This window comes from Zonotrichia albicollis, chromosome 1, assembly GCF_047830755.1.
Source record: "Zonotrichia albicollis isolate bZonAlb1 chromosome 1, bZonAlb1.hap1, whole genome shotgun sequence".
Taxonomy (NCBI): domain Eukaryota; kingdom Metazoa; phylum Chordata; class Aves; order Passeriformes; family Passerellidae; genus Zonotrichia; species Zonotrichia albicollis.
The window spans coordinates 147,053,276-147,079,625 of NC_133819.1; the positions used below are offsets into that span (position 1 = coordinate 147,053,276).

General features: G+C 45.7%; 1 protein-coding gene across 1 annotated transcript in view; it reads right to left on the reverse strand.

Annotated features, from left to right (window-relative positions):
- The window catches only part of ST3GAL1 (ST3 beta-galactoside alpha-2,3-sialyltransferase 1), an 80,496-nt gene that overhangs the window by 21,328 nt on the left and 32,818 nt on the right, over positions 1 to 26,350 (reverse strand). Inside the window, exon 2 of the mRNA XM_074557358.1 lies at positions 5,809 to 6,603. Coding sequence (XP_074413459.1) covers positions 5,809 to 6,120 — 312 coding nt within the window. The 5' untranslated portion in view covers positions 6,121 to 6,603. The remainder of the gene's footprint in view (positions 1 to 5,808; positions 6,604 to 26,350) is intronic.

Sequence of the window (26,350 nt, forward strand, 5' to 3'; positions counted from 1 at the left end):
AATGAGAACGAGAATCTCTTTTGCCCAGCTACTTCTTGTCTCACTGCTGCACTTCGGAGGCATTAACACTGATGCAATACTTTCCAGCTGCAAGATTAATCCTAGCAAGAGTCAGGTGGGGCAAATCCAGGTAATCTCTGTTCTACAGACTCAAGGAGAGCCTAAAAGGTAATCATAAATTTTAAAGATGTCTCTTTGGTCTGGAAAATATGGCTTTATTCTTGTTATATTTAATGTCCTTCAATTATTATGCATCTAAGAGTTGAAGGGGAAGAACAGGGGAACTGTCAAGAGTCTGGGCTTTGTTTATTGATCTGTGTAGTCAAAAAATTTACATTCTCAAATATATACATGCATGTATTCTGTAAATATCACACAATAATATGCTGAGTTGTACAATTTCTGACTTCCATGGTTGGTATGGGTCACCCCTACACTACTCTGACCCTTGTGCTGAGAGAGACCTATGAGTTTGGACCACCTCCACATCCATCTGTCCTCACCACAGGAGGAGCAGCTCCAGCCCAGCTGGGCTTATGTGGGGGCTGCCACTGAGAGTGAGAGGTGGCCCAGGGTCAGGTTCTTCCCATCTGTCCAAATCTGGTCTAAATGTCACACTTACAACCAAGCAGCTCAACTGCAGGTGGGGCTGGGTGGGACTGGGACCAGAGCCTGTAGCCTGGCCTGGATTTGGGATTTGGTACCCCCTTCTGCAGTGATCTGGTAGCTGCATGCTGCCTTCAAAGTGCTGAGCCCTCTGTATTGCTTTCCAAGTGTCACAGACAGCATCCCAGATTCAAAGGAAACTTCTGGTGATCAAAGTATTTGGACACATTTTCCTCAGAGAGCATTCAAAATGCATGACTCAGGCGCCAAGCAGCTCTGCTGCTGCCTTAAAAATCAGTGCAGCTGCCCCAACTTCCCCAGCACGTGTTGGGTGGGGATGCCCCTTTGTTCACCAGCTGAAAGCAAATTTTCAAGCCATATTTTACATTTTTTCCACAAATATAATGAGTTTAAACTAATATTTTCTTTTTGATACACTAATGACATGGCCCCAAGATCTGAGCTTTCTTCCAAAGAAAATGCAAAACCCTGAAACATTGTAAGACTCGAGATAAAAGTTCTTAAAACATGATAGTTTATGAACAATGTGCTACAGAGAAGATTGCCAGGAAACTCTGAGCCTAAATTTACTTATCACAACTTCAATCCATCAACCTCAACATTTGGGCTTAGAACAGCAGGTTCTGATCTCCTGTTTTTTATACTTTCTGACCACCAAGAACAATGTATCCAGCCCTTAGAAAAAAACAAGAAAACTATAAATAAATGCTGTGCTTTGTCACAGCATGTAATTCTTGCCATGTTTCCTTTTATATGGATTAGGAGATTTAATGAGAACATTTAGTGAAATTTAATGAGAAATTTAGTGAGAACATCCTCAACACTTGTGTCATAGTAAACAATGGAAAGCTTGCAGGTGAACCAGCTCAGGGAGGTGGGAAAGAAAGCATAAACAGTAAGGAATGTATCACGTAACATCAGGTGCCACCTTGCAAAAACACTCTCACAGTCCCTGAGCATCAGACGAGAGAAGGCTGAGGAGAGAGGGAGGAGGCGGGAGACAGGAAGGGTGAGAGGGAGAAAAGGGAGGGAGGGATTTCTAACGAAATGTTCACAGCCTGAAGTGTTATTAATGCCCAGATCCTCCCTGAGAGTAGGGGATTCCAATCCAACTTTAAGTCACAGCAGCTACACGGGCTTACCTGGGAGAATCTGGGTCAGTACTTGCTACCTGATAATGAAGGGCCAGTTTATCAGCTGTGGGTATTTAAGCAAACGAGAAGCAGGGAACAATCCTGACAACATTCCCCGTGTTTCCATGAACAAAGGAAAGCCAGGAACATTTTGAGGGGCCTTCTCTGGAACAGCCCTGGAGCAGCAGGATGACCCATTGCAGGGATGGTGGCACTTGACCTTCTCCCCCTGCTCCTTCCCACCTGCAAAGGGGCAGCACCAAATCCAGTATAAACAAACACTTTTATTCAGAGCAGGCAGGAATATTTCCTTCTAAAGGTCACATCGTACCAGGCTGAAAGCGTTCAAACTATATATTCTCCAAATAAAACATAAAGCCACCTGGCAGCCATGGGAAGGGCTGTAAGCAAGGGAAACCACCCCATTTTTTGGTCCCAAATCTCTCTTTGTCTCCAATATTGGTCATTAACTCTGAAATCCTCCTCACTGTCCTAGTCCTGGAGGGATCCTAATGCTGCAGGACTACGGGGATGAGCAGAACTTGTTCACATCCACAGCACAGGGTTAAGGGGGAGGGAGGGCAGAGTTTGGGGGACAGGCAAGGGCTGTGCCTGCTTTTAGGGCAGCACATCACATGGGCCTCCCCATGGCAGGGAAGTCACAGCCATGCAATAAAGAGCTCCAGTGCATCTCAGAACCTCAATTACAGCTCAACAAAACCACCCCACTGTCTGAAATCAGCTCCTGAGAGTGAACACACAGTCATCACCCCACCCCACCCCGCTCCAAAAAGAAGTTAGAGCAATTCTCTTTCCTCATACCTCATTTTTATGTACAAATATAGCAAAAAGTCACTAATTACTGAGTTGCCAGAGCACACAAGAGTGAAACAAGGCCATGAGCAATGTTTTCTTAAAGACTGGCCAAAATCTCAGAGTTGCTTTGAAGATGAGCCTAAAAATGAACAGCGAAAAGGGAGTTGCCCTCAGGATGCACCTGGGAATTATTTACTGAAGAAATGACGCACTCTTGGAAAAGCTTACCCAAAGCAACATGTACATAAGGAATCAGCTGCAATGAGGAGGTGAGGCCACATCATGCCTGGGGTTTACCCAAAACCATCTTTCAGAGGAGTCAGGGCACTTTCTTCATCTACTACACATTAGGGCAAAAACTTTCAGGGAGTAAAAACTTCCAATACACAATGCAGTTATGGGGGACAGGAGAATATTTCATACATCCAGGTTGAAGTTTCAAAAAGTCTAGGAATCTTAGAAGATTTATTTTTATCATCTGAAAAAAATTGCTTTGATTTTGTATTCTGAAGTGGTGTGTTCCCTTTGAACATGATCTGAATAATAAAAGAATGAAAACACTAAAAGATGGTTAGACAGCCCTGAAAATTAATGAGCAGCTTTTGTTAGGGATGGGGAGGGGAGACTTTTGGCTGTTCTGAAAAATCTGCTTTTTACATTTTGCTGAAAAAGAAACAAACTTGCTCTTAAAAAGCTGTTTCAAGTTGAGCTGAACTTTTAACACACTGGTGAGGGCACACCTGGAGTGCTGTGTCCAGTTCTGGGCCAATCCAAGAAGGACATTGAGGTGCTGGAGCAAGCCCAGGAAAGGCAACAAAGCTGTTGAAGGGTCTGGAGCAGAAGTCCTATGAGGTGACTGAGGCTGAGGGAGCTGGGGGTGCTCAATCTGGAGAAAAGGAGGCTCAGGAGTGACCTTGTCACTCTCTACAACCACCTGAAAGGAAGCTGTGGCCAGGTGGGGGTCAGTCTCTTCTCCCAGGGAACTGTCAACACAACGAGAGGACACAGTCCAAAACTATGGTTGGAAGGTTTAAGTTGGACATTTGGAGGAATTTCCTCACAGAAGGGGTGATCAGACATTGGATGGGCTGCCCAGGGAGGTGGTGGAGTGTGACTGTGTTCACAGGGGTCTTCGGATGAGGGAAGAGATGAGGATCTGACTCCATGTTTCAGAATGCTTGATTTATTATTTTATGATATATATTATATTAAAACTATACTAAAAGAATAGAAGAAAGGATTTCATCAGAAGGCTAGCTGAGAATAGAATAGAAAAGTGATAAAGGCTTGTGGTTCAGACAGACCCCAAGCCAGATGACTGTAATTGGCTATTAATTAGGAACAACCACATGAGACCAATCACAGATGCACCTGTTGCATTCCACAGCAGCAGATAACCATTATTTACATTTTGTTCCTGAGGCCTCTCAGATTCTCAGGAGGAAAAATCCTAAGGAAAGGATTTTTCAAAAAAGATGTCTGTGACAGTGAAGTCACCATCCCTGGAGGTGTTTAAGGAAAGACTGGATGTGGCTCTTGGTACCCTAGTCTGGTTGACAAGGGGGTGTTCAGGCACAGGTTGGACTCGATGATCTCAGAGGTCCTTTCCAACCTCACTGATTCTGTGATTTGAGGAAGCACTGCTTCTTTTTTTCCCCTGTTTCACTACAAGAAGGAGCACCACATATTCAGACTTCTGTACTGAGTCCCAAGCTTTTTCTTTTTTTAATTTTTTTTTCCTAAGAGAGAATGCAGTCAAACCTCATGCTTCAATCAGTGAGTTCTGAGTGCAGAATGCAAAGTGCCTTTGCTCATGGTGTCCATGAGTAACCTCATCCTCCCATTACTGAGCTCAATCTGGGCTATGTCCACTCCTTTGAAAACTGCCAGAGGTCAGATCGGCCCAGCTCCCTGGTGAAACCTCAATCCAGGGCAAGGACAAGGACCTGATCTTGCCACCTTCCCTGCCTAATGCCCCAGCAAAGCCCAGACAGTAAACATGGGGACCAGAAGGAAAAGTGCCTGGAAACTGCAAGGAAAACCACAATCAATGGAAAATCAAAGTAATGGCCAAGGGCAGTGAAAAGATAGAGCACCTGGAGTACTTGAGACTCATTGCAAAAAGGAGGGATTCATCATAAAGCAATGACATCATTTACACAACAATTAAAGGTGGCAGAGTTCAGTGGCATTTGTTTTTCAGCACTAAATGCAACAGCCAGTGGAGTGAGAAGTGATAAATCTGATACAGCCTTATTCCCACAGCAACTGACATCCCCTCCAAACCCAAATGTCCCCACTGCAATAGTGGGTGCCTCCCCTCAGGATGCCAGGGAAGCCTGGAATCCCAGAGTTCCACAGCAAGGGTTGTGCTTGCTGCAGGACACCAAGTTGCAGGCTGCTGTGGGTTCAGAGAAAGGCACAGGGGACTATTTTCCCAGAAGAGGGGGAAAACAAGTGCAAAGAAACTTGATTTCACTGAGGTTGCTGCAGCAGAACCTGCACTTCAGCAGCACAGCCAGGAGTAAATCAAACAACTGATGTCTTGTTTCAAGAGAACATAAAAGGGGCTTTGGTTAAGCAAAACAACAGGATGGATCTTTTTCCTTTCTGTGCTTTATGAACAAGGCATCTGCTCATTTTCATGATGCTTGGATCAGGCTTCAAGGGGTAGCTGGACCACCCTGCTCAAGGATACACCTGGGGCTGTTCCTTCCCAGTGACCCACAGCCACTCATGAGCTTTCTGGATCTGTTTTACACCATCAGCCACAACAGACAATGCTTTCATAGGCATGGAATAAATAATTTCCCATTTAATCCTGCTAATTATTTACACATCTTATGGTAGGGAGAGCCCCTGGGGGAATCACACACTTCACAATTAGTTTGATTGTCCACCTTGATGAATGGCAAAAAGCCCATGTGAAGCAGAAACAGGGGTTACAAAGCCTGGTCTTTGGAAGAGAAGGGAGAAAATGGCGGAGTTGACATTTGCAAATTCTGGATCCACCACCTAACTCTATCAGGGATTTCTCTAGCTTGCGGCAAGTGAACGTGCACTCCAAGCCCCTCTGAGCTGAACAGCAGCACAAACACCCACTCTTTCCACCTCCAACTTCTCAGCAAATGCTTTGGGCAGAAAACATCTCTTTTTATGTGCCTGGCACCCCTGGAAGCCTAACACCACCAGTGCCCCCCAAAGCCTGGGCTGTACCCACATCCCCACTTACCAGCCACCACCTGTAGCTGTCTTCTGGGATCAAGGCATTGTGTGAGGTCAGGAAAGGTTGCATAGTTGAGTTGAATCTCTGGTCAAACCAGAGGGAATGTCCCAGCTCGGAAATGCATGTGTGGCAGCTGCAGGGTCTCCTGGGGTACTTGAAGAGCTTCTGGACGTGCTCTGAGAACTGCACCATGAGATGTCGGGGGTCCCAGGTGGTGGAGGTCACCTGGTGAGTGTAGTTGAGCAGGAAGGATGTCACTGTGATCAGCAGGAAGGCGAAGGTGAACACTTTCACATTCCTCCTCCTCACCACAACCATCTTTGCCCCTGGGGTTGTGGCTGAGAGCAGCACAGGGTCCAACTTAAGGCAAAAAGGAAAAGCTGCAGCAGGTCCCTGCCAGTCACCACCCCAGCCCCAGGCTGAACTGATGGACTCCACTACTTCCAGCCATAAGGGAGAAGCTTCATCTTCCCCAGATGGGCTTAAAAAAGGACAAAATGGGTATTTCCTTTCACCTTCTCACAGTGCTTCCAAGTTCCTTCCACCTCTCTGTGTCCTGTGGCTAAACCTCTCCTGGTGAGGGTTTACTGAAGGCAGACCCTTGTCTTTCTGCATACAGAAATTAAAACTCAGGTTCTGTGTGTGAGAGCAAGCCATACATTAAAACAAGCAAATTGCAGAAAGGATTGTATTATTTTCCTTGGAATTTAATTCCTGAAGAATTGGATCATCTGGGGTTGTACATTCCATCAGAGAGACATGCTCCAATGTCCATTTAAGCCATGGAGAGAAGTTTGCAACCTAGAGACACACAGACAAAAAAAGAAAGAAAAATGGTCAGATTTTTTCTTTTTTCATTCCTCCCAACGTGATTTCTCTGCTTTTCCCTCCCTATCCCAGAACTTCTGATCAGATCAGAGCCCTTGAAACAGCAGCCCTGGTTTTAAGCTCTACTCTGATATTTGCACACTGAGGAGCATGAGGGTGAAATTTTGGAAAGGGCAGAGCATCGACCTGTGGACAGAGTCTCTTTGTATTGAATCAGCCTCCTGGCTCTGCTCTGGCCTTATCTGTGTTACAGTTCGTAGCTATTTGAATGACAATGAGTCCCCTCCTCCTTCAGGCTGACCTTGATAGCCACAAGATATGCAGCAAAGTATTCAAAACTCAGCAGCTGAGCAGCAAGCACCCAGTAAAGGAAGAGGAGCAGGATGGGAAGGAAGATGAATCAGTTCTTTTCTCTTTCTTTCCCCAGCCAGCTTAATTTCTTAAGGATTGGGGTTGGATTTGAGATTAGAGAAAGCCAAGAAAAAACAGCTCATATGTCCTGGGACAAACAGGGGAAATCAAAGTATAAATGGCCTTTGTTTCACATGGAAATTTTCTGTCAAGGAAAGGTAGGTGACAGCAGCTTGACCCCAGCCTAGGCAGAGAGGCATGGATCTGCTTTAGAGGTACAGAGGGACCCAGAGCTGCTCTCCCTTCCCCTCCTGGCAGCAGTGATTTAAACAAGTTTTTAAAAGTCATAAAATGAATCCCTTCATCCCACAGTGTTTTGTGGGAATGCCATTGTGGGACAGGCATTGTATTGTGGAAAGAAAAACACGTTGTTTATAAAACTTCAGATGTTTACAAAAAGTCCCGAAAGTGCCACTGCTTAAATAACACTCTTTGTTTTGTTGTTTTGTTTTTTTTTTAAAGGGTAGGAAAAAAATCACAGACGCAACCATGTCAGAATATGTGCAACTTATGAACAAATGAAAGCCCAGGGAGAGAAGTCTCATTCACTGCTCTGCTGCAGGCTTCAGCCCAGCAAAGAGCCAGCAAAACTAAAACTGTTACCATGAAACCTCCCTATTTTAACCCATTCTGCGCATGCATTGAGGCAGGACCCCCCTCACTGCCTCCTGTTTATCCAGACAGGAGGGAAGCGCAGCTGCAGCATACCCAGCCTTCCTGCTGCCTCCTCTCCTGGGCATCTGCCAGGAGCTGCCCCAGGCCAAACCACTTCACCACCACCTTGGAAACAGCTTGGATTTTAGAGGTGCTGTGTAAATATTTACAGAGTCCCACACAGCCAGTTCCGAGAACGGGAATCTCTGAGCTCGTTTTTAAGCCTTTGCCCCAGGCTTCTCCTCCCCAGCACATGATGGGCAGCATGTGCCCTTCAATTAGCTGCTGTTTGCCAAATGCCTCGGATTTATTTTAAGTCTGGCCCCTCTACGTGCATTTATAGGAGCTCAAGGGCTGACAAGTGGGTCAGGCAGGATAACAAAGGGCTGTATTAACCCCATCTGTTTGGGCTCTTGCACCAGTACATCAGGGAGCCGTCCTGCATTCACTTTAATGTTAGAGAGGGAAGTTTCTACACTAACCAGAAATCTTCTGAAGTTTTCCCAGCTAAAATTCAGGAATCCCTGAAACTTTAGAGATGTGATTGGGATACTGCCACTGTGCCTTGGAGAGTGAGAAAGGGATCTCAGAGAGCAGCCCCAGTGCACAGCCCCATCCACACCAGCTCCTTTCTGCGCTGCAGAACGGCCCCAAACACATTTGCTTTCCAGCCTGCATGTGGTTGTGAGTCTAAACAAAAACACAGCCTCTAACAACTCCGAAAACATGCCCAATCCCAGAAGCAAATTGATTTTCCATTTATGGAGTGGATAATTCAAGAGCTGTAACGCTGGCAGGTCAGCCCCCCACTGCTGCCAGTGCTGGGCCAAATCAGCATCTGCAAACACAGCTCCAGCTCTGCTCTGGGGCTCAGAGAGGAGAAGGGACAGGGATTATCCAGCCTGTCTTGGAAAAGCCTGTAAATGGAGTAGAGTTGATAAAACAGTCCTGGCCTCCAAAACAAGCACCTATTTGGACAGATATATTTATTTATTTATTGCAACTGAGCTAAGGTTAAATTTATATTTATAACTCCAAGAGGAAGAAACCCAAACCAGTGTTTATACAATAGGCTACAATGTCTTCAAATTCCTAATCATCCTGTGTTTTTTTAGCATACAATGGGAAAGTAAGAAAACAGAGTTCCCAAGGCCCCCTTTTCCTTGTGGATATGAACACTGGATACTCTAGTTTTAAATACTCTAAATTTTAATTTATTCCTTACAGTTTCCTCTGGATGTTCATGCTTCTTATAGATACTTATGATAGAAATATATATAAAAATACACACACACACACACGTATATATATGCTGACAGAAAGGCTTCAGGGGCTATATATTTGATTTAGGGCCTGAGGAAAATGATTACTGAAATACTGAAATTAATGTAAAACTATTTTTTTTGAGTTCAGTATCACTTGGAGCTTTTTTTTTTTCTTTCTTAAAACACCTGAAAGATCCAACCTAGATGTCATTACTTTTATTCTTCACAACATCTTGTACCACATCTCAGCCTATCCCTGTGTCTATCTCCCTCCCTCTGCACACCCAAGATGCATAAATCTTTGCAAAAGTGTTTCCACAGGATTCAAAAAGGTAGCGGGAAGTGCAAGGTCATGGACTGGTGTGGGAAAGCATGCAGGAATGCCAACCCCAGCTGCTGGGAATGTTTCACTTCTGGATACTACTTGTGATAGTTAAACTAAGCCATCACAAGTAGCATGACACCAGCCACAGTCGTTATCACCACCCCTGGCATGACCTCAGCATTAGCACATCTGTGAACAGGCTGTTTTGGCCTCAGACCCAGAAACAATTTCTGGCATTTAAGGTAGGGGATTTAGTGCCCAGCCCTGAGAGATGAACAGAGCTCAGCCCTGCCTGCCTGCAGCTGTGCCTGTGCTCAGAGATCCAGCTCAGCCAAGGCACACAGCAGGTTAAGCCACCTTAAGTGATTGGGTGCTTAAGGTCTTATTTCTGGGCTGGATTTTGCCTGCTACCTTGCCACTCCCTCCTCTTTTAAATATGTCACTGTCCCCATGTGAGGCACCTCTGCGCACCCCAGGGCAGTTTATTTATGCTGACAATACCCAGTGATGGGCAGGGCAGGGAAAATGCAAAGGGTCATGTCCCAGGGAGAGCAGAGAGGTAGGGTCAGAAGAAGAGACAGGTTCCTCCAAACTCTTCCTCCAAAGTCTGTCCTGTGTGTAGAAGTCGGTCCAGGGTGATTAAATGGTTGTGAGAGTTGAGCTTAATCTTCTGTCTACATTTCACATTCTGAAAGATCCCAGGATCAATCAATTGTGATTGTCATTGTCTTCTCAAGTTTTAGAAAGAAAACCAGAAGACCTTTTTTCTTTTTTTTTGTTTTGTTTTTTTTCTCCCTCCTCCAAGACAGACTTTATTTGCATTGTAAACTCACAATTTGCATTGTAAACTCACAATTTGAAGAATGTCCCTGGTCCCCTGCGAACCGGGTTATCAACAAAGATAAAACCCCATTAGTTCAATGGACTAATACAAAGCAATCCTTAACACCTTAAGGAAATATTATTTTATACAAATCCACCTACAAATGCAATGTATTCTCAGTGCACTTGTCAGGTTCTTTGACAACAGCTCATCTGCACACCCACAAAGGAGCACAGAAAGAAAAGGGGAACCTAAATAATGCTCCAGGCCCAGCCCAGGAGCATCAACTGCACCAGCCCAAAGGAGCCTGGGGGCACAGGGGCAGGTGAGAACCTGACACAAGAACTCCAAGAAGGGACACCCTGCCTGCATCCCTCCCAGGGCTGGCCCTGCACAGCCTCAGCCCCAGGCAGGAAACACCCAGGTGAGTCAGCTCTGCCTTTGGGACTGAGATAAGCTGCTGCCTTGGGTATGGAACAGCTCATGGGGTGCAGGGGAAGGGCATTAGGGCATTACACAACACCTGTGTGGTCAGCCACACAATATTAATGTTAATGGTTAATAATAACCATTCTGTAATGGTTAATTTTTTAAAATTTCTTTTAATGGGTGGGCCTTAGACAAAATGCACGAAGAAAATAATAATGAAAAAAATTGAGAAAAAAATCACCATACTACTACCACTCATTCCCCCACACTGTAAATGCACCAGCAAATGGGTGTTTGACCCTTTTTGATGCCCACTTTCCCAGCAAAGAAAAGTTTTGTACCAGCACCACATTGAGGAGATCTTTGTCAGCCTGTGTTAGATGCTGGTGATTCAGGATCCAGTTTTTATGTCTGTAACTCACAGTAAGGCCCTGGTGTGAAATGCACTCTCTAGTTTGAAGTTGCCAGCACTTTCCAGACACTGTGTCAGGCAGAGCAGCACAAAGGCAGCAGCAGGGAACAGCAGCATCCCAGCACAGAGACACTGCCAGTGCTCCATGCAGGGCCTGAACTGCTCAGAGGTCCAAAATCCTTTAGAGTCAAACCTCACATATCCTCCTGCCCTGCTGGAATCTGGAAATGGACAGTGTGACCTGCTGCAGCTCTCTCATTACTGATGGTGGCCATCACACAACCTCTGGACATCCCACAGTATTTTACAGCTGGAAACTCTACACTTGAAGGAGTAAGTTCAAGACTTGCTGTAATTTTGGCTTCAGGAGGATGTGCTGTACTAGAAAGGCATCAGCAGCAGAACTGCAAGTGCCCATTTTCAGAAACACAGCTCAGATTCCTGCCCTGTAAAGCCTACAGAGATTAAGCAGTTTCTCAGCTAAGCCACTGACAGCAATAAATTTGACAACACTACAGTATGTCCCTAAGCATCCTTCCTGCCATTTGAGGACTTTTTTCCTGTCCACACTTCTTGTGCGCAACTACATGAGCAACCCTTGGTCTCAAAGCCCTGGCCTGGGAGGTTCAATCTTGCCTTCCTGAACCCACAAGGGCCCAGAGCAGCCATGAAAGATCTCGTTCTAGGAGAACAAAAAGCACATCCCTGGAAAAACACATAAATTTACACCCCAGGTCTGTGCTAGGCCTGGAGGGAAAAAATGGAGGGAACTGTTTCACTCCAAACCACAGGCTTGTCTGCCCTGCCCAGGCTCATCACTGCCTGGCTCCCCTGACCAGAGCTGGCTGACATTTAGAAAGGAACATTTCCTTGGTCTGACACCTCACCAGAGACCTCTGAGCTCTTGCTCTGTGAGACAGAATGGGAATTACAGGACAGCCTGGCAGGCAGTCAGAGCTGAGCATGGGGAGTGAGCCTGGATCTTAACCAGATGATGTTGGGACCCTGTCAGACCTCTGCTCCACGTCCTCAGCCCCAGCAGGTCAGTCCCACCAAGCTCTGAAGCCTCATGAAGACATGAGGGGGTGCTGCCTGTGCCCCAGCACAGCCTCTGCCACTCCAGCCTGTCCCATGCTCTGGCAGGCAAAGCTGAGCCTTATGGGGCACGAAAAGCCACCACGTGACACAATTTTGGAAAAGCACAAGGTGCAACATCCCTTTCCTTCCTTCCTTCCTTCCTTCCTTCCTTCCTTCCTTCCTTCCTTCCTTCCTTCCTTGCGCGGGGGCGTACACGGCCCTGGAATCCAGCTATCTGGTGAGGGGCGAAGGCCAGGGCCTCTGCGCAGCTGAAGCCAGCCCCTCTCGGTGTCTTGGCCTCGGGCTGAGCTGGGTGATAGCTCAGAGCAGCACGGTGAGAAACGAATTAGGAGGCGACCACTTGCTGGGGGTAAACTGTCGGTTTATTACAGAAGAACCAACAAGGAGGGGAAACACCCAGCAAATGGCCCCGAACAGGGGGCGGGAGAGGGTTTTAAGGGAAAAGGGGGGAAGAAGGCAGGGAAACCTAGCTAACCAATAGAAATACATATTTGGAGGTACAAAACATAACTGATATACCAAAGTAACTAACTGTTATAAATCATAGGAGGGGCTCCGGGGCTACAGCCAACCATAACTCCCAGAGAAAAGAAAATTCTCGAAACCTGGGAGGAGAAAAGGAGTGATTGACTGAGCTCAAGGAGGAAACAACTTTCACTTTATAAGAGAAGCCAGGGGAGGAGCAGTTTCATTTCCATAGCAACTTAACTGACAGGGTAGCAGCAGGAAGTTCTGGAAATGGAAGAAACCATTTAATACAGAAAATGGGGGGAGCAAACTAACAAACTTAAGAACATACCACAGCACTTCCTTCCTTCCTTCCTTCCTTCCTTCCTTCCTTCCTTCCTTCCTTCCTTCCTTCCTTCCTTCCTTCCTTCCCTTCATCCCTCCATCCCTTCATCCCTTCATCCCTTCATCCCTTCATCACATTATGGATTCCATATAATTCCTCATCCCTGGCAGTGTTCAAGGCCAGTCTGACTAGGGTCCTGAGCAGCCTGCTTTAGTGGAAGGTGTCCCTGCCCATAGCAGAGGGGGGTTGAAAACAAAAAATCTCTAAATCTCCCCCCAACACAAACAATTCTATGACACAAACCATTCTATGATTAATTAAAATCAGACTGTGTTTTGTCTCCCAGAGCTCACTGGCTCTCTTCTCCTGGCCATCATTACATCCTCACAGAGATGGCCTGTGTGCTGCTGTCCTGGGTCCTCACAGACAGAAAGGCAGACCCAAGTCTCACCTGCCATTTAATCAGGGAGAAAATGATCTGTAACTCTTCTGCCCCATCACTGACCATGGTGAGAGGCATAAATCTGTTTGATTGCCACTGTCATATGACATGGCAGCATTGAAATCAGGCAAGGTAGTCGGTATATTGCTCTCAGATTTATTAAAATGTCCACTCCAAACAACTTTTGCCTGGAAAACAAAAGCATTCAGGAGCATTTAAGCCATGAGAAAAAGTAGCTTCAGAAAAATTTGAATGCAGCAGTTCCTCTGTGCTTCTTGAATGTGAAGCCAGCTATTGGGCAGTGTTTCATCCATCACAGTGAATAGAAGAAATAGAAAAACTGGAGATGGTTTATGGAGCGTAACCTGAACAGCATTTTAGGCGCCAGTGATCTGAAAAAAAATCATTACCCACTTGTGCCTTATCAGTGGGCAGTTTGGCAACAGGCTGGGGCTGGCCAGGTCCAAAGGAAATCTCCCTATCTCTCTGACACAGCCCATCCTGCACAACAGGTCTGTGAGGTCAGGGTAAGCAGGCACCTCTTTGTGCTAGATATGTATGGGATCAAAAGAAACTTGGGTGGGGAATTTTCATTCTGCTGCCTCAAAATAAGTATTTATCTTGGCAGACTTTATCAGACTTATTGTTGAGTGGTCTGGAAATGAAAACTCCCTTGCAGTGTTTGAAGAGAGAGCTGGAGGATCTGGCTTGGAAAGGTCACGAGTCTGCTCTTACCCTTGGGTGTGGAGAACTGGCATCCCTGCCACCTCCCTCCACCACATCCTCCTCCCTTGCATTCCAAGAATTCACTCCTGCAAAGGCTGGAGAAATCACATTGTTAACACCCAGGATTAATTGTGCTGTCCTCCATGGGCTACACTGTGTACTCATGACTTCAGGCCAAGTAGGAAATTTTGCTTTGAATGGGACTGCAAATGTCATGAAAGATTATTGGCTCCAAAATCTCCTTCATGAGGTTCAACAAGGGCAACCCCAGGTATCAATACAGAATGAAAAGACTGAGAGCAGATCTGAGGAGAAGGACCTCTCCTATGAAGAACAGGCTGAGACATCTGGGTTAGTCCAACCTGGCAAAGGGAAGCCTCTGGGGAAACCTCACAGCAGTTTCCCAGGGCTTACAGGGGGCTTAAGAAAGGTAGGGAGAGACTCTTTAGTAGAGCCTGTAGTGATAAGATAAGGCAAAATTATTTTAAACTAAAAGATGGAAGATTTATACTAGAAACAAGGTAGAATACTTTACAGTGAGAGTGGTGGAACACTGGAACAGGTTTCCCAGAAGGGTGCCAGATGCCCATCCCCAAAAGTGTGGGAGACCAGGTTGGATGGGATTCTGAACAAAATGATCAAGTTGAAGATGTTCCTGCCCATAGCAGAGGAGCCCTGATGGACTACATGATCTTTAAGGGTCCTTTCCAACCCAAACTCCAATTCTATGATTCTGTGAATCTGTGACTCTAAGAATAAAAAATGCTGATGATCCATTTCCTCCTATTTGATAAACATCATGTCCCCTACCACCATCTCTTCGCACAGCACCTGACTTCCAGCCTCGAGGGAGGAGGTGCAAGGAGGGTTTGTGGTGAAGGGAAAGGGTGGGAGAGCCCAGCTCCCTCCACTGGAGGCACCAGCTCTGCAAGGATGGCATTCTCCTGGCTATCACTTATCACCCAGAAACACATGAATGTCTGGGGCCATGGAGATAAACTCCTGATCAATTTATTTCCACTGGGAACCATAATGTGAGTAAGTCACTGTTGATATAATGGCCTTTTGTTACTACAGCCAGGCTTGGTATCATGCCAGGCTCAGTGAAGAAAAGCACACTGGTAATGCACCACAGCTTGCCAGTGGGAGCTCGGTCTTAAGTTTTCCAGGTCATTCCCATGCCAAGGGAGCACTCAGCCTCATCCTCATAGCAGGAAACAACCATGAGATAAACTGGGAGAGGCCAGGGAAAGGCCTGAATTTGTTGATGAATTCAAACCTAACAGGCAGCTCCACTGCTGACCTGTTTATGGTCCATTCCTCTGGCTCAGTCCTCTGTTCAAGTATTTTCAGGACAAAATAGGAGCACTGGAATGACAGAACTGTCCAGCCAAGTTGTGAGCAGTGGCATTTATGGCCAAGAGGTTGGAGTCTGCCAGGTCAACTAGGGATGTGTTGAAAAACAACAGTTGAAAAATAAACTGCTGGTCATAATGTCTTCCACAGCCCCTGTTCTTGCTAGAAAGTGATTTTGGAAAAGCTCTACCTCTTTGCACACACTCCATTAATCAGAAAATGGCACCTCTGCTTCCCTGGGGCTACTTCATTTTCTTTTATATATTCCAAATCCCCTTTCCCACAGACACATTGATGTTTAAAATAGCAAATATATTGTTATAAGTTCTTAAAAATACTCTTTTCCTTCCTTATCCTGTAGTTTGCAATGCTGGACAGACACATAGATTTAACCTGCTGGATGAGAACTTTTCTGTGGCCAATATTCACCATGGGTTGGGATGGAATTCTTTTGGGCTGCATGCCAAGAGTCCAAAGGTGGGACAATGAAAAGAATAACTCTGTGGTGAAAATCCTAAACTAAAATTCACTCACTCACTCAAATTTATTCACTCTATGTCTGTGAATTGCTCTACTTCAAAGAGTTCTTTAAAAACATCCAAGCAGACAACTGGACACATAAAAATTGCTGTTTGATTCCTATTGACAAACTTTGATAGCAAAGTCCATGGTGGACAGACTGCCCAGGTGCTTCCCCATCCCTCCCACGCCACTCAGTGATTTGTAGGCTGTGATCAAAGCCCTGCTACTCTTTGCTTGGAAAAGACGAGTTATCAAAGGGATTTCCAGGGCACCTATGTGTGTTTGCACCTAGAAGAATTTTTAAGTGGTTCATGATATGACAAATCTAGAACTGGAGCTAGTAAGGAGTTTCTCAAGCACAATTTAATTTTATTTCTGTCTTGTTTCAAATCAGTTTGTCAAAATTAAATCTATTTTTCATGTTGATTTGCTGTATTAAGAAATTTTCAAAAGGAAGGATCTTTGACATTTTAAATGAAGAAATCTGCTTTTCATTTTACAAAAGTTTTTTTTTTCTGGAAAATGTGTAACTTTTGGTAATTAAAGGAAAGCAAAACATTTTGAAATTCAAAATAAAACAAAAACACCACCACCACCATCACTGTCCAAATACACAGCACTCCTTTTACTCGTTTGAGAAAGGAAAATAAAATCACCTCCTCTTTTTACTTTTAACTTTATGTTGGGACTACAATGGATTGTTTTTAAAGTCTTACAATTTCACCAAAGACAGTAAGAAAACTACTTTCATGTAATTCAAGTACACAGTGACTAATTAACAATAGCAGCAGTAGTAGAAACAGATGAAAACTAAAACTACTGAAAAGTGAATCCTGGAGCTGCATTGTTTTAATTTTATAGGATTACAGGTGAGGATATAGGATCATTTCAGACTGTAGAATAATCTGAACTAAAGGTGTGCAGTGGGTTGACCCTGTCTGGGTGCCCATGCTGGACATGGGGGCAGCTTCTGGCAGCTTCTCACAGAAGCCAACCCTGTAGCCCCAACCCCAATCCCACTACCAAAACCTAGCCATGCAATCCCAGCAAAAAATTGAACCCAATCACAGGTGTTTTGCTACATCATCTGTGAGGATCCAGCTCAAAAATATTCACCAACCTGCTCCTTGGCTAAAGCTGCAGGGAAATGGATGTGGCTATAAATACAGTTGTTTGTGACTTTAGAGAATGTGTTGTGAGAAACATTAATTTTTGATATTAAGAAAGTGATTCATGCACTGCAGGGGATGTCATAGCATTACAATTCTGAATGCCAAGAAAGATTAGATGGTAATGATGATAACATTGATGATATTGTCAATAATCCCACAACTCCAGGAAAATCTAGGAGAAATGTTTCTGTGCCCATGTGAGCACCTCTGACTCTCCCTGCTGGGATTCCTGCCCTGCAGCAATGCCCAGCAGCCGCTGGCACTGTGGGGCTGTGAGTGGAGCTCAGCTGATGGGATCCTGTTAAACCCAGAGCGTTTCTCTCCCAATCGATGGCTCCATCTGACACAGCACTGCATTAAACATTTATTCATTGGGCACACTGAGCTGCTCTGGGGAAGATTTAATGACACCATAGGGATTTTCTCATTCATTAACCTGGGATTTACATTTAGTCTTTATGGTGCTACAAAGGTGTCAAACTACCCACAATTAAATTCAGAGGTGTTTCAGCATCTGTGCATAGTCTGGACCTGGCATCCACTGCAAACCTTGCAAGAACAAAATAATACTTCCAAGTTTTTTGTCTTGCTGTACACACTATGATAAGTCTGGCAGCCACAGAAAGTTTACAACAAGTCCATAAATAATACAATAAAATATGTTAGAGATATAAGTAACACATTTGATAACTCACATCCTGTGTTACAGGGCAGAATTACAAAGCCATTAGGCAACCACTTTAATTGATTGATCATTTCTGTCCCTAATAGGTGTACTTGACCTATCTGGATCCAGCTGCACTGTGTGCTCTTGCCATCAGCCTCTGTGTGTGAGGTTCCCATTCCAGCTTTTTCTCTGCACCTACAACAGAGGTGACAGTCAAGGAAGAAATGAGTGATTCAGGCTGCCTTTCATCCAGAGGGCTGCCAGATCTCAGGTTGTCTCTGATCCCTGATGGACACAAGGAGCTGCCCAGAGCAGGGCACCAGGATATGGCCCTTCAGCACGCCACTGGTGGAAGCTTTGCTCTGAACCATGTGGGAGCCTGGCTACAGAAAAAACACAGGGTTTCAGTGAAGAAGAAATATTGTCTATTTGTCTGGACTTTTTTAAAGTGTTTTTAGAGAAACAAAGATTAGCATACATCAAAGTGGCACACAAAAAGCTTCCCATAATCCTGAATATGAAAATATGTCAAGAGCTGCATGCAAAATGGATTTGCATATATCAGAGCTGCACATACAGCACTCAGCTGGGCATCCTGAACTGCATTAAAAATGGTAATACTGAGGTTTTGGATGCTGATAATTGAATGTTGGAGAAACACACACAGACATGCACACAACTATGGCATCTTTTCCACTTGTGTTACTTGGATGGCTAAAACATAAACAGGGAGTCTGCTAAGGTAACCAGCAACATTGAATATTATTTAAGGGCTTCCTCATTCAAAGAGAAATTCAAAGTATCACTTAGCCATACAAAAATAATTAGCAGAGGGAGCTTCAATTAATTTAGAACTTAATTTTTCAATTCTGAAATGGTATCACTGATTTTGTAAAATGAGAAATTTTAGCACAAGAGAGAGGTGACCAATTCAGTATTGCTTTGGTCTTGTTCTCTGCAGTGCTACCAGCATTCTACCTAGAAATGAAGCTGTAGCAGGCTAGATGCTGTGGAAACATCAGCCTGAATTTATCCTTTACCTATGACAAAGAATGGCAGAGATATCTCTGTCCTTTGGGCTCCTGTTTATTGAGGAGTTTCCCATCTTTCCTTCAGGGTGGGGAAGCCTCAGCTGCTGACTTTTTCCCAGTAATACTTTCCAGTCAGTGATACATTAGAAAACCAAGAACTTCCTCTTGTGCATCAAGAAAAGACAAACACCAGTCCTACATGGGCTGGTCAGAAACCTCAGCTTTAGCCTCAGTGTCACTGGCCTGAAGTGACCATAAATGTCAGAGCCCTTTGTCAGCACAAAACCCAACACCAGGGCAACATCAAAACCTAAATTCTGCCCTTGGGTTTGAGATCACACCTCCCATTCAAACACTGAGAACAGGATCCCACACTCACTGCAACATTCCTTCCCCCCCTAAAACATCCCGCCATTTTCAGTGGGACAGGGAAGTTTTCCTTTGGGACTGCAAGGTTTTGTACACATGACTATTGCAATGAATGTGGGATCCTGCTCTCACTCCAATGAAAAAATTCATGGTAACTTTAAAAATGGAGTTTATGAAAATGTCACCACTTGCTGTAGAAATGAAGGTCCTGGAAAGTTTTAATGGGCATATTGTTAAAAACTAACAGTCCCCTGTGACCACAGAGCAGAGCCCTGGGATTTTGGGTTTTCTCTTAAATGAGCCACCAATTTGTGTCCAAAAGCTTGCTTTAAAAGTGGCAGCACAAGATTTTTATTTGTGTTTTGCCTTTATGAAGGAAAGGGAAAAGAAACCTTTAATTAAAATCTCTCTAAGATTTGCAAGGAAATGTATACCAAGAAACTCTGGGAAATGCACTGTTCTGCTTGGCTTGGTTTTAAACAGGATAATATGAGTTTTACTCTTTTTATACCACACCTTTCTTGCTCAAAAATGAAAAGTGAATGCAGAAAAATAATGACAGCATTCAAAAGAAAGTCATTCCAAACAGAACTTAGACATTCCCAGAGGAGAACTGACCTATGACTTATGAAGGAGATGCATCAGCTGAAGGGCACCATTGTTTTCAATTTCCTCTAAAATGAGATGTGACTTCCCAGCCCCAGAAGTGTTGTCACACAGCTACAGAGGGATGATCCAGTACTTGGTAATTGCTGTTGCTGGGGAGTTTCCATCCTCAGGAGAAGAGAATGGATACCAGGGGTTGCTGTCCCATGGTGGATTGCTGGATCTTTGTGTGAAAGATGAAGTTTCCAAGTTTCCAGTTCCCAGCATCACTGATGCCCGGGTGTTTCCAAACTTGCAGCTGATGGAAATTGTTCTCATTTTGCAACCTCCTGTATTTATGGCTCCTGAATTTCATTGCCCCTGCCCTGGTTGATGTGCACGGCAGATCTGGTGCATCTCTCATCTCCTCAGTGAGGCTCACAGTGCACCCAGCACACGGAGGCAAAGTGATCTTTCTTTCCTGAGTTTTACAAATATCTGCAGTCATTTCTGCTCATGGAGCTACCAGCCAGAACTGCAGCCAAGGACAAGCCTGCTCACCCCTCAGAGTCCCTTGGAGAGGTGCAGCTCCTGGCTGACACCAGAAACTGAGACAGTTTGGCTTCAATCCTGGACATTTGTTCATAGACTCGTGGGAGGCTCAGATGGGTGAGGTGCTGAGAGGTTTCCTCCCATGCAAAGCAGTACCAACCAGTCACACATAACTAATAGGGGACTTTTTAACTTCTTCTCCACAAACAACCAGTACAGGAAGTTCTCTTGCCTCTCTTGATTTGTTATCACTACCACATCGTAAGACAGCAGCAAAAAATGTGTTTCCCCAAACTCTTATTTATCAGTCTTAAAGGACTGAAAGAAGAAACTGAAAGAAGCCCAGCCTGCAGATGAAAAACTGTGCTGCCATCCTGTCAGTCCTGAATAAAAACCAACTCTTTGGGATCACCTCAGACCATCATCTTCTGCAGAGTCTATGAGCTGAAGCTGCACCCTGGCTTGCACAGCAGTGCAGAGGGCAAGAATCACAGAATCAACTCAGGCTGGAAAAGACCACTGAGATCACAGAGTCCAACAGTTGACCCAGCACCATCAAATCACTAAACCATGTCCCCAGGTGCCACATCCATATGTTGTTTGACTATTTTCAGGGATGGTGATTTCCTTACTTCTCTGGGCAGCCTGTTCCAATGCTTGACAGCTTTTGTGGTAAAAAAATTATTTCTTAATATCCAATCTAAACACACCTGTAAACATGCCCTGGCACAGTGTGAGGCTGTTCTTTCTCATTCTATCTCTTTTCACTTGGGTGAGGAGACTGATCCCCACCATGTTATCAGAGAGAAAGTCTCCCCTCAGCCTCCTTTTCTCCTGACTAAATGAACCCAGAAGAAAAAGTCCCTGATTTTAGATACAGGCAGACTGGGAAATAAGCTCAGCCTTATTTACAGGACATGACTCTGTGCTGGGGAAGTCCTGGGATGCCATGGTCCAGGCAGTCCTAGGGCAGGAGCAGGTGGAGGGGGCAGAGTGCACACAGACACCTGCACAGAGCCCACAGAGACAGCAGGGGCCAGGCTGCACTCCAGGGAGGGTCATTTTGCTCTCATGCACCTACCAAAATGGCTAAAGTGTGTTTCCATAACCTTCCTTCCTTTCCTTCATCCTCACCTTTTTACTTCAAGGTGATGGAAGAAACAGGAGAAGGTAGAGGGAAAGAGGATTTGCCTGGATTAGCAGGAGCAGGTTTACTGACCTGCTGACAGGGCTTACTGTGGAATTAACCCCTATGTGGGTCATGCTGCTGCCTGCAAGGGGGACAGCAGGCACACAGGGATGTCCAAACTTCTGCTGGTATGAACCAAACCAACCTCCCACTGAGTAAAACCCCTCTTCTATGGCAAAGGATAAAAAATGAGAGACACATGGCCCCTCTCCCTCCCCACAGCTTTTATTGGAATCATGGAATGGTTTGGGTTCCAAAGGACCTTTAAAGATCATCCAACTGCACTGCAATGAGCAGGGACATCTTCAACGATCAGCTGCCTCAGAGCCCCATCCAACCCAGCCTTGAATGTTTCCAGGGATGGAACATCCACCTCTCTCAACAACCTGTGCCAGTGTTTCACCACCCTCCTCATAAACATTTCCTCCTTATAGCTTCCTTAGTCTGAATCTAAACACTTTTAGTTTAAAACCATTACCTCTTGTCCCATTCCTACAGGCCCTTGGATGTGTTTGGTGCCTTCTCAAAAAATTAGGGCTGGGTCTGCAATAGCACCATCATGGTGAAACATGATTCACAGCTCAACTTGTTCAACACAAGCAAAATAAAAACAGGGTTTGCTTTTAGAAACAACTTTACAAAACCCATGGAGCTGCACATTTGGTAGCGAGGCTCCCCAGCAATAGGGGGAGCAACAATAAAGCTCCTCCATGCCCAGATGCCTGTCAGCAACATCTCCCTGTGTGAGGTGTGCAGGTGAGGCTCCTGTGCGTGATACCTGCCCCAAGCCCACACAATCCAGCCCTGTGAGAGCTCATTTCTCCTGTCCCCAGGCTGTCTAGCCCTGGTGTGCAAAGCCTTTGGCTTGACGAGTGCTGCACCTTAATTTAATTTGGCCAGACATCTTTGAATGAGTGAAGAAATACCAAGCTAATTAGGAAATGAAAATAGAGCTATCTTCCTGATGAGCAAGCAAAGAAAGAAAAAACCTAATAGTGCTAAAAAAAAAAAAAAGCCAGAATTGAAGTGACAGAATTCAGGTGGCATTTGTGGCTGTGCAATGACAAACAAGTCACAGCCAAAGCCCTCCCTGCTTCCATTTGTGGTACTCCACATGAGATGTTTGGGGTATGAGTTTCCAGAGACACTGAGAACCCACACCTCACTGTTTCCCACAACTTTTGCTACTCAGTGCCCCCAGGCAGCCAGAGTAGAATCCTTCAGATTGGTTTGCTGTTCCTCAGACTGAATCTCACAGTTCAGCAACATCAGCTTTGCTCTGACAGCATTTCTGGCCACAGTCATGCAGAGATCACACCCCTCCCAGCTGACACAGGCTCCCTTAATGTTTATGGAGCTCCTTGGGAAGGTGTCAGAGAATGGACTGATCTCTGGTTTTATTTTCTGACCCACTCAGGTTCACTTGCTGTGGGAGCAGAACCCCTTGGAGGGCAAGGTGGCACAAAACAAGCATGTTATTCAACCCCCACAACAACCCCTTTTTTTGGTAACCCCTCCAAATACCACCACACACAGACCTGCTGGTGCCAGCTCTGCTTTGCAGATGTGGAAAAGCTGAGTGAGCCTGCAAGCATCCCTCTTATTCTCACCATTCCAGAGCTTGAGGTAGAAATGTAACATCCATCCCTGGCTCCCAACTCTGTTCCTAACTCCTAACTCCACTTCTTCCCTCTCCCAGAGCTGCTCAGCATTTTGACAGTAAATCATCATGAATGGGAAGCTGGTGCAGCAGCAGACTGCTTACTTTGCCCTCTGCAGCCCCTTCACCTCTCCAACCTGCAGCTTTTCTAGGGCTGTGTTTCAGCCTCTGGACACTTGTTAGGCAGCCATCCCTGCCAGGGGTAAAAATTAGTTTAAGATGGAGCTGGCTGCTGCTCCCATCACTCTTTGCCAAGTCTGATGCCTCCCTCAGCAGATTTCCTGGCATAGCTGGACTGAAGGAGAAGCACCAGCTGTGCAAAGGCTACTGATAAGGCCCATTTAGTTTACAAATCCATGGCTAGATCTCTTAGCACCGAGCAGGTAATGGGGGATTCAAGCCATAAAGACGTATTTCAAGGCTTCTTTGCTCCATCTCACATCCCTGCGCGTGTGATTGCGGCAAGTGGAGCTGAGTTCCATGGACAACCATTGCATGGGAAGGGCTGATCCTGCACTGCTGGCAGTGCAAACCTGCAGGCACAGCAGCCACTCCTCCATCACAGCAATGGAGCCTGGGGGTCCCCCTGGGTGCCCCCAGAGCCCCCTTGCCACTTGCAAAGGCTCTTATTTTGCACGGGTTACAATGACTCCTGCTGGAGATCTTTCCTATTCCCACACTGACACCACCAGAGCAGCTAATGTGAATTACTGTCCCCTGCCCCCCACACAATAATTTCCATATATAGAAACTCCAGAGTTAAGGGGCTGCATGATGCTTTTTATAACTTTACCACCAACTCAGTTTTTAAGAGCCTTTTCTTCCACTGTTGTGAACAAGATTAGCCTCTGCAATTTGATTGTGCTGCTATGGCAGTAATAAGAAAAAAAGTAATTTCTTTTTCTTAAAAAAAGAAAAAAAATCAATAATTGGCATTCCTGTGTAAGGTCTCTGACATTAATTATAAATAAATGTTAGACCTACTAAAATAAGAAAGTGAATTTATGGCAGCAGGTTGCATGCTGCCTGTGTGGCTGCTGCAATACAGATGCAAAATATAAAGTCTTGAGGACTGCAGTTTGTATTTTATTGCCTCGGAAAATAAATGTGTAAATAGCAATAAAATGCGCAATTATTTAGCACAAAGCCAAAAGACTCCACAGCACTTACAGGCTGATGGATGGCTTGCCTGCCTGCTCTAATTTTCCATAAAACACGGAAGACAAGGATGGAGGGAAATAAACAATGGCTGCTGTCACTGTGATTAGCTGCGAGGCGCCAGGTGAGAGAGAGCAGCTGGTCCCTGGAGAGGGGAACACAGAGCTGCTTCAGCTGCTCCTTGCTTCAGGAACTGAGCCCAGGCTGCAGCACTGCTTGGAAAGGGCAGCTGGGCAGGGAGGCAGCTCCCAGGGTCAGGATGTGCCCCATCCCTGGTGCCTCTGGAAGAATGGAGCACCTCCAGGGGTGGGTGGGTGAGGAATTGGTGCCTGCAGGGTGAGAAGGGGGTGTAGGCAGCCCTGCCACAGACTGGCTTCAGGACAAGAAAAAACACATCTGGCCCTGATAATCTTGGAGGTCTTTTCCAATCTTAAGCCTCTGTGATTCCATGAAAATCTTGCTGGTGCAGAGGTCAGTGGTCAGGTATTAGGGGCGTCACCCATGACATGATGAAGCAGGGAGAACCTTAAAATAACTGGGGGGAAAAAGGTGAAAGCCCTTCAATGTAATCTGTTAAAAAGCAAGGAGCAGGGGGCAGCATTTGGAACTCTTTATGGGATAAAGAAAGCTGCAGGCAGAGAGCTACCAGCTGGTTCCCTGGCTGTGATTCCATGGCCACGGTGATGCCTACAAAGGAGCCACAAGGCTCCTTGCTGGGCCCTGGCAGCAGGAGCTGCTCTGCCTGGCACAGCCATCACACTCATCTGCTGCCTCCACCTGCATCTAGGAGACTCCATGCTATTGTCAGGCACCCTCCTCAAGAGCATTTCTGAGTGTGACACAGGCATATATTAACAACTCTTTTCTTATTTGTTTTCTTCTAGCTATGGATGTCCATGTAGGCATACAATCCCAAATTCCACATACTGCCTTTCTCTGGTTCAGAGAAGCCTCATGCAGCTATTCACATTTGCACAACCCCTTTCAGGCCACTGAGGTTACAAAAAAATGAATCTGGGTGATATCTCAGTGTGATATGAACAGCAGGTCCCTTATGCAGAGAGCAGTGCTCCTGCAGAGGGTAATGTAAGTATCCTTGTGATGGTGGAGCAGGTAAATGGAGGTGTTCAAGCTCTTGAGTCACTCCCCATAAGAGCCAGGATGTGCAGTTCCAGCTCATCTCTGAGACAGAAGCCTCAGTCTCACACTTTCAATACACACTTGTAATTTTGTAGTTAATTTCTTCCCCTGAGTGATCACAGCACAAACGACTCACTCCTGACACTGGAAATGTGGGGAGCCTCACTGTGCTGGGTCGACCCTGGCTGGATGCCAGATGCCCACCAAAGCCCCTCTGTCACTGCCCTCCTAAACTGGACAGGGAGAGCAATACAGTGAAAAACTGAGATAAGGACAGCGAGAGATCACTCACCAGTTACCATCACAGGCAGAACAGACTCAACTTGGCAGTCAGGACAATGAGAGATAAAACCAAATCTTAAAACATCTTCCCCTCATTCCTCCCTTATTCTGAGACTCAACTTCACTCCTGATTTCTTTTCCTACCCCACCAGCAGTGCAGGGAGACAGGGAATGTGGGCTGTGGTCAGCTCACATTGTCTCTGCTGCTCCTTCCTCCTCAGGGAGCCAAATCCCCACAGGCTCCTCCAGTGTGAGTCCTTCCATGGGCTGCAGGAGCTGCCCCAGGGTGGGACCCCTCCAGAGGTGCATCCTCAGGGTGTGCAGAGCTGCTGCTCTCTCACACCTCCTCCCTCCTCTGGCTGCTGCTCAGAAGAACTTTTCCCTCTTCTTAGGCACATTATCCCAGAGGCACTACCAGCGTTGCAGTTGGACCTGGTCCCTTTTGGAGCCAGCTGGCATTGGCTCAGCTGGACATGGGGGAAGCTTCCAGAAGCTTCTCACAGAAGCCACCCCTGTAGTCCCCCCACTGCCAAAATGTTGCCATGCAAACCCAACAGACTTGCATTCTCATTTACTGGGCTCCCAATTTAGAGATGAAATTCAGTGCCTAGGGAGAGCCAGTGAGAACAGCCCAGAGTGCAGAGGAAGGAGAAACATCA